Genomic DNA, 11,075 nt, shown 5'->3' on the forward strand with positions numbered 1-11,075 from the left:
TCTACTGAAGTTGGTCAGTGCAACAGTTGTGTTTGTGTTGCAAGTGGCTGAATGTATTGTGTAGTAGACAATTATAAAGTAGCAAAATGATGCCTTGATTATTATATCGATCTTATCGGGTGCCAATAAGATATCTAGACTTGGGGGAGTTTTTTCCCTTATGTACATATGTTATTGATTACCACTTTTAATAATAATTTTATTCACAATTAGTTGCTGTTAGGTGCTTGTTCATCTGCATTGCATATTATTTTTGCTCCAAATAGGTTTGCTCCACCTCTGTTGGGGGTTAAATCTTTGTTTTCTGGAGCTTTTTTCATTCATTAGTTTGTTTTTTTACCCTTCTAGGGTAAATTATTTTCTTTTTGATAGTAATTTTAATCTGAGGGATTTTTTTCAATTTGTGAATCTCCCAATTGTTATTACCCTTGTACCCTCCCTTTTATTTTTATAAGGCATTGCAAATTACTTAATTGAAAGTGAACTTCTTTAACTCCTCTATTAAGTGAGCTATTGTGCTGCATGAATTCCACAGAGACAAATGTCAGGTGGCATTTTTACAAGAAAAACATTTTAGATATGATAAGATCCAAAAATGTACTGATTGTCACTTTCATGTAGCATATCATAGTACCTCTGGAGACTAAATCTAAGGGAGTCTGTATTCTTTTACATAAATCAGTGTCTTGGTCACTTATTGCATATTATTCTTATCCAGAAGGTAGATATTTTATGGTTAAAGATGTACTAAATTACCAAAAATTCACTTTTGTGAACGTGTATTTTCCTAATACCAACCAACTTGCTTTTATAGTAACAGTGTTAGAACACGAGTTTAGTGAGGGTGCACTTATTCTAGGGGGGATTTAAATTTTGTTTTTAATCCTGTAATAGATGTTTTTCAGCTCTTTGCTATGCGACAATACGCAGGAATAAAAGGTTTTTATATTCCCACCTGTTAGTGGACATCTGGCGCATCCTTCATCCTTCGGATAGGGATTATACATTCTATTCTTCAATGCATAAAACGTACACGCATATTGAATTTTTTTTTTTTTTTATTAAACATTTCTATTCCTTTAATTGTGTCGACCAAGATAGAATGGTTTTAATTTCAGATCAGGCGCCCATCTCAATAGTGTTGCAGGGGACGTTAACAGTATCCAAGTCTTTTTCTTGGAAACTTAATGATTCCTTTTTGGAATCTTCAGGGATGTGTGGTAGGATTGAGTCAGAACTCAGGACCTTTTGTGAATTAAATAGATCTTCAGTTGAGAATCCCTTATCTTTATGGGAGACCCATAAATGGTATATAAAGGGACTTTTTATCCAGCAGGGCCATAAACGTAAAAAAGAAAGGGATGCGTAACTGAATCATTTACTTTAAAAAAAGCACTACATAATTTACATAATGAATGACCCATAAAAAACATCAAAACACAGAACAACAGATCATTAGAACCTGGGAGCTTATTACATTGTTTAAAAATAAAATTTCTAATAACTAAATCTAAAGGATTTTACCATGAGCATTCAAATAAACTTGGTAAAGCTCTTTCTCATGCTCTTCTGGACAAGAGGGCTAAAACCTTTATACCTAATAAATTGGTTCACCCTACCTCAGATATTGCTGAGACCTTTCAGATATTTTACACTGATTTGTATAAATTTAAATAAAACTCTTCCTACAGATGATGAAAGTGTTAGGGCAGACTTCCTGGCTGTAACCCTGAGTGTGGCTTGGGGTAAAAAAAAAAAAAAAAAACAACATCTGAACCCCCTAGCCACACTCAGGGTAGCTAAAAACATAAAAAATAAATACCTACCTGGTCCCATCGGTGTCCTCCAGTGTCCTGCCCCTCTGATCTCATCCTCAGGCCACATCATCTTCCCTTGATGTGTCCCCCAGCGAATGCACTGATGTTTCCCCTGGAGGTTCCGGTGACGTTGGTGCTTGAGACAGTGAGTGCGAGGGAGCGCGGTGGGAAATTCAAATTATTTTGTATTGGATTCAATACAAATTATATGTATTGAATCCAATACAAAATAATTATTATGTATTATACAGTAGTCCCCCTCTATATTGTGGTTCGAAAATCGCGGTCCCGGTATATTGTGTTACTTAGGCCTGATAAAGACCCTAATTCTTGTAACAGTTATCGCCCAATTTCCCTTTTGAATTATGACCTGAAACTGTTTAGTAATATTCTAGCTAAACGCCTCAGTCCATTACTGAGGCCTTTTGTCATCTGGATCAGAGGGGGGTCCTGCCTGGTCGTGAAACTTGTGACAATACTATCAGGACATTGGACCTGATTGAATATTTTCGAGCTTATAAACTTCCTGCAATGCTTTTGGCAGCTGATGCCAAGAAGGCATTTGACAGGGTTGATTGGGACCTATTGAAGCTCACATTAATTCATAAAGGATTACCATCTAATATGATAGCATGGATATTTTCCCTGTATTCGACCCCGACAGCAAAAATAAAATTAATGGTTCCTTATCCTAGTATTTTTCTATAAGTAATAGTGCAAGGCAAGAATGTCCTTTATTTTCCTATGTTGTTTATTTTAATACTAGAGCACTTTCTTTGACGTATTAGAATGAACCGAGATATACAAGGTATTAGAGTTAAAAATTATGACCATAAAGTAGCGGCGTATGCTGATTATTAGCTGTTTTATATTACCTCGCCAAGGACTACGTTACCTAATTTGTTAGAAGAGGTTAATTCATTTTTTCCTTTTAGGTGGGCAAAATTTGTGGATCAGTCTTTTTTAATGAGTCTGAAATTTTTACCACCATTGACTTCCATTAGAAGTTATTTACAATTTTGGAACAGCATTCATGGTTTGATAGATGTAATGTTCTTAAAATGAATGTCATGTCACGCCTGTTGTATCTATTGCAAACTTTACCAATTCATCTACCACGTGCTTTGTTACTTAAATTTAGAAAGGAGTTTCTTCATTTTGTTTGGGGAGGGGATAGTCCTTGGACACAGAAACAAATCCTCTATTTGCCTAAAAATAAAAGGGGACATAGCCTTCCCAGATTAAAATTTATGCCAACATGTGTGCTGCTCTGTGCTTTAAGAAATTTTTTGCTTATTATTTTTTTTTTTTTATGCAAACATGTATGCTGCTCTGTGATTGCTAACTTTTTTAATTTTTTTTTTTATGCCAACATGTTTGCTGCTCTGTGTTTGCTAATTTTTTACATTTTTTGCATTTTTTTATGCAAACATGTGTGCTGCTGTGTGTTTGCTAACTTTTAAAAAAAAGTGTATGACTTCGGCACAGTCATGCCTTTTCCTTCATCATGAAGTACCTGCATTTTGCAAAAATGAAGAATTTGATGAGACTACCCATCCTGCACTAAAACTGAAGAAAATTTGGGAAGTGTCTCAGATGATTCTACAAAATTTCCAGCAAACCTATGTGCCAGAAAGAGATGTCAGCATTGATGAAAGTTCAATGGCTCACAAGGGGAGGCTCAGCCGGGTGCAGTACATTGCATCAAAGAGGGCACGATTTGGCGTGAAAGCGTATATGCTGTGCAAATTCTCATCTGGCTACATCTGGAATACAGTACTGTACACTGGAAAAGGGACACAGTTCAACCCCATATACAACCATTATGGATTGGCAACATCTTCAGTGCTATCCCTCATTGAGCCATTGCTAGACCAGGGCTATTGTGTCACAACTGACAAATTCTACACCTCTCCTGAGCTTTATGAGTTCCTTCTGCAACACAGAACAGATGCCTATGGAACCGTTAGGGCTAACCGGCGCAACCTGCCATCACTGTTTGCAAAAGTGAAGCTGAAGACAGGAGAAATAGTTGCCTGGCAGAAAGGCAAGATGATGGCCCTGAGATGGCATGACAAGAAAGATGTGTGCCTGATGAGTACTGTCCATGATGCCTCCACCTTTCTGGTACTCACAAAACGTGGGAAAGAAGTGACGAAGCCACAGGTGGTGATTGACTACAACACCAGCATGGGAGGTGTCGACAGAGCTGACCAAGCCATGACATTCTACCCAGTGATGAGGAAACAGCAAAGGAAGTACTACAAAAAGACTTTCAGGCATCTTGTTGAGCAGTGCCTAGGGAATACCTACATTCTGTACAAAAAAAAAAGAGGCCTGTGAATCATTCAGACTTAATTTTGCAAGTTTCCGAATCCATAGTCAAGAACCACCAAACACCATCAGTGGCTATGAATAGACCTGGATGTTGTGCTTCCACCGTTGTCAACCCAGAACGCCTGACCGGTTATCACTTCACTGAATACATCCCACCAACCCAGAAAAAGGCCGCACCTACAAGGATGTGCTTGGTTTGCTGCTCAAAGAACGATGACAGAGGAAGGAAGAAACGCAAGGAAACCAGGTTCTACTGTCCTGACTGTGATGTTGGACTTTGTGCAGCACCCTGCTTCAAAATCTAGCACACCCGGGATGTCTACTAAAATTGTAAATATTTTTTTTTTCTAAATTCTGCATTTAATTTATATTATTTATCAATATTATTGCACCCTTGTTTCGAAGATTTCAGTGAGAAATTTTTGATAAATTACATTGTTGTGGTCTAATATTTCATTATTTTTTATAATTATGATTTATAAGTATGTATTATATTATATTTTATTTTATTTTAATATAATAAATAAATATAATTATTACACCCAGGAGTTAATCCTAAGAATTACAGGCCCACAATATAAACAAAAATTTCTATGCAAAAAAAAATGGGATCACTTTTTGCATCAAAAAACTGACAAAATTGGAAGGCTAGGGGGGTTAATGCATTAAAGATCAGTTAAGAACAGATGATCATTCCAATCAACTTAAAAGTACAAAATACTTCAGGGGGAAGGGAAGATACAGACTGAGCCTATATGATTTTATTTTTATTTTCTTTCTAAAAAAATATATTGAAAACAACACATCATTGATGTATTTATTCACACTCTTAGATTGTTAGCTTTTCTAGGCTGGGTCCTCCCCTCTTCCTGCGTGGCTGTCTGTATCTGTCTTGTCATTTGCAACCCCTATTTAATGTACAGGACTGTGTAATTTGTTGAAATTTTATTATTTTTAATAATAATAATTCATAATATTGGCATTTTTTTGGGTTACTGTTTTGAATGTTATCAATGGTGTTGTGTACAGGGTTAGAGTGTTTTTTTCAGGTAAAAGTAAGTACCTTAGTTTATATTTGAATATATATAGTATGTGTAATAGAACTATGGATTAGCAGTGTGCTTCTGGCATAGATGCTGTATCTGTTGTGTGTACCTTGTACTCACCACAAAATCTATCTTTTTTTCTCTGTGTTCATTTAGAAATCTAAAATTTTACCAATTAGACTATTGCTGTCACCTCCAGGAGAGGGACACCTGAAGCAATAATTAGGCTGCACATTTTCTTAAAAAAAAAAGCATTGGAATATCTATCTATGTCTTTTTGTATCTCCCACCACTATTGGCCCTTTTCGTAGGTTCCCATGACTAGATAATATAAAGATAATATAAGTATAGGAAGATCATTAAGGGCTGGGAAATTAAAGTGCTGGGACAATGGGGATAGCAGCATATAGGTGATATTAACAAAATGAAAGCTTTGCAAAATAATTTTAGGGTTCTGCAATATTCCCCATCAGGAAGCTTAATTTTAAGGACATGTCAGGAAATAAAAAGAAGAACAAACAGGGTATAATTGCATAAGAAACTTGGGTACAGATGGTGGTTGTACATTAGGCTACATGTAAGAGTTAGGTAGCAATTTATAATACGGTCGTTAAAGTACCCGAGAGCAATAATATAGCTTAAACCAGAATAAAGGGGTAGAGGTTTTGCAAGGAGCACAACAAAGCCTTCTGTGGAAAATCCCACTTAGGAGAGCCTGGATACCCTCTAACTTTCAACTGAAAATATAGTGAGAGACATAAATGCAGCTTTCTTAAAGATAAAAAAGTATACCAGCAAAGGCTCAAATATCAATAATAATATATATATATATATATATACTATGAAGCATAGGTGTCAAACAGAAGGTCCGTGGGCAAAATCTGGCCCGTCTAGCTGTTTTTGTGGCCTGCGGTGACTGTGCCGCATCCAAGTGACTGACAGGCAGGAGGACCCAGTCCAAGAAAGCTAGGTAGAAGCGGGGCAGTCCACACTGCCTGACCTCGCTGCAGGTGCCAGTTGCTTCTTCACACTCCTGCACGAGACCCAGCACTAAGCATGACTGTGCCAGAGTCCCGATCCTGCTGCCAGTAGTATGCTGCTGCTGCTCAAAGCATGAAATCTCAGTGGGATCCTACATTGGCAATGTCAACAGACTCAGAGAAACAGGCCTTCACGTCAGCACAGACAGTGGCTCTATTACCCTCACAGAGACAGGCCAAGAAAGGCCAGGATAGGTCAGGTACACCTATGTCAGAAAGAGCTGCTGAGAACAAAAAAACTATTACTCCCAAAATGTCCAAGTTGATGCAGATTTGATCTTAATGAAAGATGGGAAAGTGAATATATGTTCATGCTTACGAAGACAAGCATGTTCTTATTTATAGAACATGATTAAAGCACAAGGATGACATGTGATATGGTGTCTCAGGGTGAGGCAAGATCTATATTTCTACTAAGACTATGTAGCTTAATAAAATGTTCAGCCTGCAACTTAGTCTGTGTTTTAGATTTCGGCCCCTTATGTGATTTAAGTTTGACACTCCTGCTATATAGAATAACATTGTTTAAATAGTTTTAATAAACTGCCACTGAATGTATATAATAATTCTGATATTAAATGGATTTAAATAGGTGGGGCCCAGGGATTGGGTCAAATAGTCTCAAACAATGAAGGCAGCACATAACAATACTTGGGGTAGTTTACATTTAGGCAGTCCCAGGGGGCCTTTTTGCAGAAGTCCCATCATTCAAGTTGGTTGAATACGGTAGATGTTTAGTTGGTGTAGATATTTTTTTCCAATGAATACAATGGAGCTTTATTACCCTCTATTGGCCATGAGGAAGAATACTTATTGGTGAATAATCCTAGCTCAATTAAAGGCAGCAATTTAAAATATTTTCTTTTTTCAACAGTCAAAGATGAAAGGTAAACAAAGATTTGTGCCTCTTGGTTGTGTAGTGGTGTAGCTCATCTAGGACATGTCTGTGGGGACCTTCAGCTGGGAGTGAAGTTATGATATGATATGAAACTTGTAACATCTGAAATGATTCTCCAGGTTATCCAATTTGTTCTCCAGCTCCCCCAATTGGTAATCCATGTCAGAATTGTATGCAGAATTTTGGTCCATAGTTACAATAGTATCATCAAGTTCAGTACTGTCAAATCTGTGGTATATATCTAAATATCAAGCTTTGAATCTATTGCATTTTGGTGGATATTTTGCCCAGTTGCCACCAAAGTTGCACTGGTTCCAGAGTAAACCAGGAGAGCTAAGATGTTTGATTCATTATACTTTGGGTCTGGTAGAGGGTCAGGAGAGGTTGTGTTCATCAAGGCTTATGATCACCGCGGTGTGCTGACCAGGAGTCAGAGGGCTGTGGAGCAAAGCATGATGCCACCATCAACTATATTAGTGCATGTTTACTCCTTGGTGTACCCTTTGATTTTACAACTCTCCACATCCAAAAAATCTCAGGGTCTTGACACTTCCATCTGTGCATAATTTCAAAAATAGGCCTCTTCTTGCTCCAAGAGACCACCAAACACCTGGTATATGTACTTATCTCTTGCATTGACTACTGCAACATCCTCTTATCTACCCTTCCCAACACCCCTCATCTTTCATCTTCATTGCTCTTTGCAAATATTTACCCTGGCTTCCATTTCATTTGGGAATCAAATTCAAGCTACTGTGCGTTTTTTGTTAAGCTACATGACTACATAACCAATGTGTTTTCAATAGTATTATCTTGGAAAAAAATGTATTTTATGGGCATCCCCACGATCCATTCTTAGCCTGTGAACAGCTGAAGGGGATTTTAGAGACTGGTGAGTTCCTTACTCTATCCTGCGCTGCCATTTGTTGCTGGGACTTTATAGCTTCTCTGCTGCCAGTCACCAGTGCCTTTTGTAGCATGTAGCTGGGCTATCTTTGCTGGAGTGAGTTTTCATCTGATTTACTGTTGCTGTTTTTGCCTGTTACTGACCCTGCGAGTTTATGCTGCCTGGACCGACCTTTTTCATGTGACCCCCGATTCTGCTTGTGTTTGCTCCTGTGTACTTCCTCTGGTGGATGGATTATCTGTTATGACCTCTAGCTCTGTATTCTGGACTTGTCTGTTGGAATCGTGGTACTACATTAACTGTGGGCTCCTGTGGGCTCACTGGGGGAAACTGGGTGCTGGGAAATGCAATCAGTCTCCCGAGGCTGAGCGGGGGCTCACTATAGGTAAGTGCAGTGTTAGATTGGGGGACTGGCAAGTATGGTTGCTGGACCAGGGCCTTACATAGGCTGTTTGGCTTCCCCTCAAAAAAAAAAAAAAATAATGGCCTTGGACTATGTTAAAGAATACCTGTATATGACTATGGTAGGGATATCAGATTGTAAGGCCCTTTGAAGGACAGTTAGTGACAACCCTAATGACTACTACGTACTATGTAAGTGCTATATAAATACTAGTTAATATTAAAGCGGACCTAAACTCAAAATGTTGTCTTTACATAAAACCTTCTCCCCACTGTTGGCATAATTTATGTACAGTAATCTGAGGTACTGGGCATAGAATTAGTAAAGGGGAAGTATTAACCTGCAGAACAAAGTAGTGGTAGGACCACACAAACTACATAAAGTTTGCTTTTTTTTTTTTGCAACCAATGCAGACTACCTGGCCAAATGTTTTCACCTTCATCCTCCCTGGCACAGGGAAGCCAATTGTCTGCAAAGGTTATTATTGCGCCCTTTTCTCCTCCTTGATAGCGGGAGGATGTTAAAGCCGATGGGCGGGCCGACAAAATTTGTTTTGTATCATTGATGATATCATCATTCACATGTTGAAGCTCATTGAGGGAGACTATGAAATTTGTCAGTCCGGCAGTTATTAGTAATTTCATGTTAGAAGTCATGCTGGATTTAATACAGGATGGAAATCACTATGAAGACTCATCCTTTGCCTCAAAACTAGGAAGATGTTAGTGGGGAGTGTAACTTTTATGGGAACTTTCCATTGCAGAAGGTAGTAGAAAGAGGTGGTCTACTTGAAGAAATTAAAAAAGTTTTTGGGGGGAATAAGAGGTGGATAATACAGCACACATATTCAACACTACAACACTACAATAAGTTTCCATAAAATTATAATAAGTGGTTTTACTTTTTCACACAAGTATTTTGAAATATATACTGTAACTTTTATGCATTTAAAAATAATCTTTGTGAAAAAAAATGTAAAACTTACCAAGATCTCCCTGACATACATCCGTTCTTGAAGCACCACCTAAGATAAACTCTGGGTCCTTTACAATTTCCTAGAAAAGATAATGCAGTAGAAATTAATTATAAATTATTATGCATATGTTTAACTAGTAATTGGCAGTAAAATTTTAATCAGGTATAGCCCAGTGTGAGCGCTACCTGATTAAAGAACCTGGCTACGTACGACAGTAATTCAAAAATATAAAATAAAAATTTGACTAGCAAATACAGATAGAAAAGAAAATTATTGTCAGGTTTATGGTGGTACCATATCTTTCTAAAATGTTTTATTGTATTAGTGCTCCATGAGATATTCAAAGTTCAGAAAATTGTTTTTATAACCAAACTTATTGTTCTATTAACCTATACTTCTCCACTACTTTGATTTGTTTGGAGTACTCCTTTTTAATTCCAATAGCTTGCTTAGGGTGTTTGCGGTGTCAAACGATATTGTATTATCCTTTGAATAAAGCAAATTTATGCTATTGCATTATGACGGATTCATAAAAACTGGAAAAAATGAAAACAAACAAAAGCAGTTTAAGCTCAGAGCAACCAGACAATTGTATCTTTTTTAAACATGTATACTTAGTGGTGCTTTCATAAACTGATCAGCAGTTTTTTTTTTCTCAAACACCAGATGACTCACAGCTGTCACAGAAAAACTCATCTCAGAACTGTCTCTATAACAGATGACAGAATATACCAATGGCACTGGAACGGCAGAAAGCACAAAACAATAGAAATAATGAAACTAAATTATGGAAATGCACAAACCAGCAAGACGCACAGTAGTGTGATCACCAAATCTTTTTCCATTTCTCCAAGGACTAGCAGTTGCAGGCATAGAGCTATACTGCATAAAAACAGGACTAGCAGGGCACAGGAAGTGCAATGTTCATTGTAGCATAGCAAATCTTAATTTTTTGAGTTGAGGCCATCTATAAATGTACCTTTATTAGGATTATTTACATATTTACTTTATGAGTAAAACCCAAGATAGTTGACACTAAGAAAACGGACACATATATGTATTACACCCACAAAAGTCAATGGTACTAATACATCAAACATATAAATATAGCACACCCAATACCAAATAAAGAGAAACCTTAATTTCTAAAGCATTAGTAATAGGTGTGCTTGTTCCAGAATGGGTAAGTTTGGGAATGTTAAGATTTTTTTAAAAATACAAAAGTGTAAAAGGGTGTCAAAATGTACAAACTGGATAAAATAGCAAAAATAAAATTTTTGATGTGCAGGAGATTTGTACCAGAAAGCATAAAAGTAGAAGATATGTGCAGGACAGGTATGCCAGTGAGTATTTCAGAGCGCAGTATGTGCAGAAGATGACCATACCACCCAACTGTTCAAGATCACACAGCTGGAACAAAATTACATTGCAATAGGTCCAGTATATGAACCAAAAAATGACCGCTCATGAATGGGGGTATGAGTGGAAAATATTTACTATAACTGCCTATAAATTATTATGGTAGGCATTTTTTACTCCACTGACCATCTTACTATAAGGGTTGGCATACAGTCCTCTAGGACAACCTTCCTAATTGAAATAGAACCATCACTTACACATATTTTACTACATTTTTCTATTATCATTCATT

The 11,075-nt window shown here is 37.2% G+C and overlaps 1 protein-coding gene across 1 annotated transcript in view; it reads right to left on the bottom strand.

Moving 5' to 3' along the window:
* Positions 1-10,269, bottom strand: part of CAPN9 (calpain 9) — a 193,442-nt gene extending 183,173 nt beyond the window's left edge. The window contains exons 1-2 of the mRNA XM_072410240.1: positions 10,228-10,269; positions 9,434-9,503 (exon numbers count right to left, since the gene is read on the bottom strand). Of these exons, the coding sequence (XP_072266341.1) occupies positions 9,434-9,503; positions 10,228-10,269 (112 nt within the window). The remainder of the gene's footprint in view (positions 1-9,433; positions 9,504-10,227) is intronic.
* Positions 10,270-11,075: the final 806 nt, after the last annotated feature.

The sequence above is a fragment of the Pyxicephalus adspersus genome, chromosome 4, assembly GCF_032062135.1.
Source record: "Pyxicephalus adspersus chromosome 4, UCB_Pads_2.0, whole genome shotgun sequence".
NCBI lineage: Eukaryota > Metazoa > Chordata > Amphibia > Anura > Pyxicephalidae > Pyxicephalus > Pyxicephalus adspersus.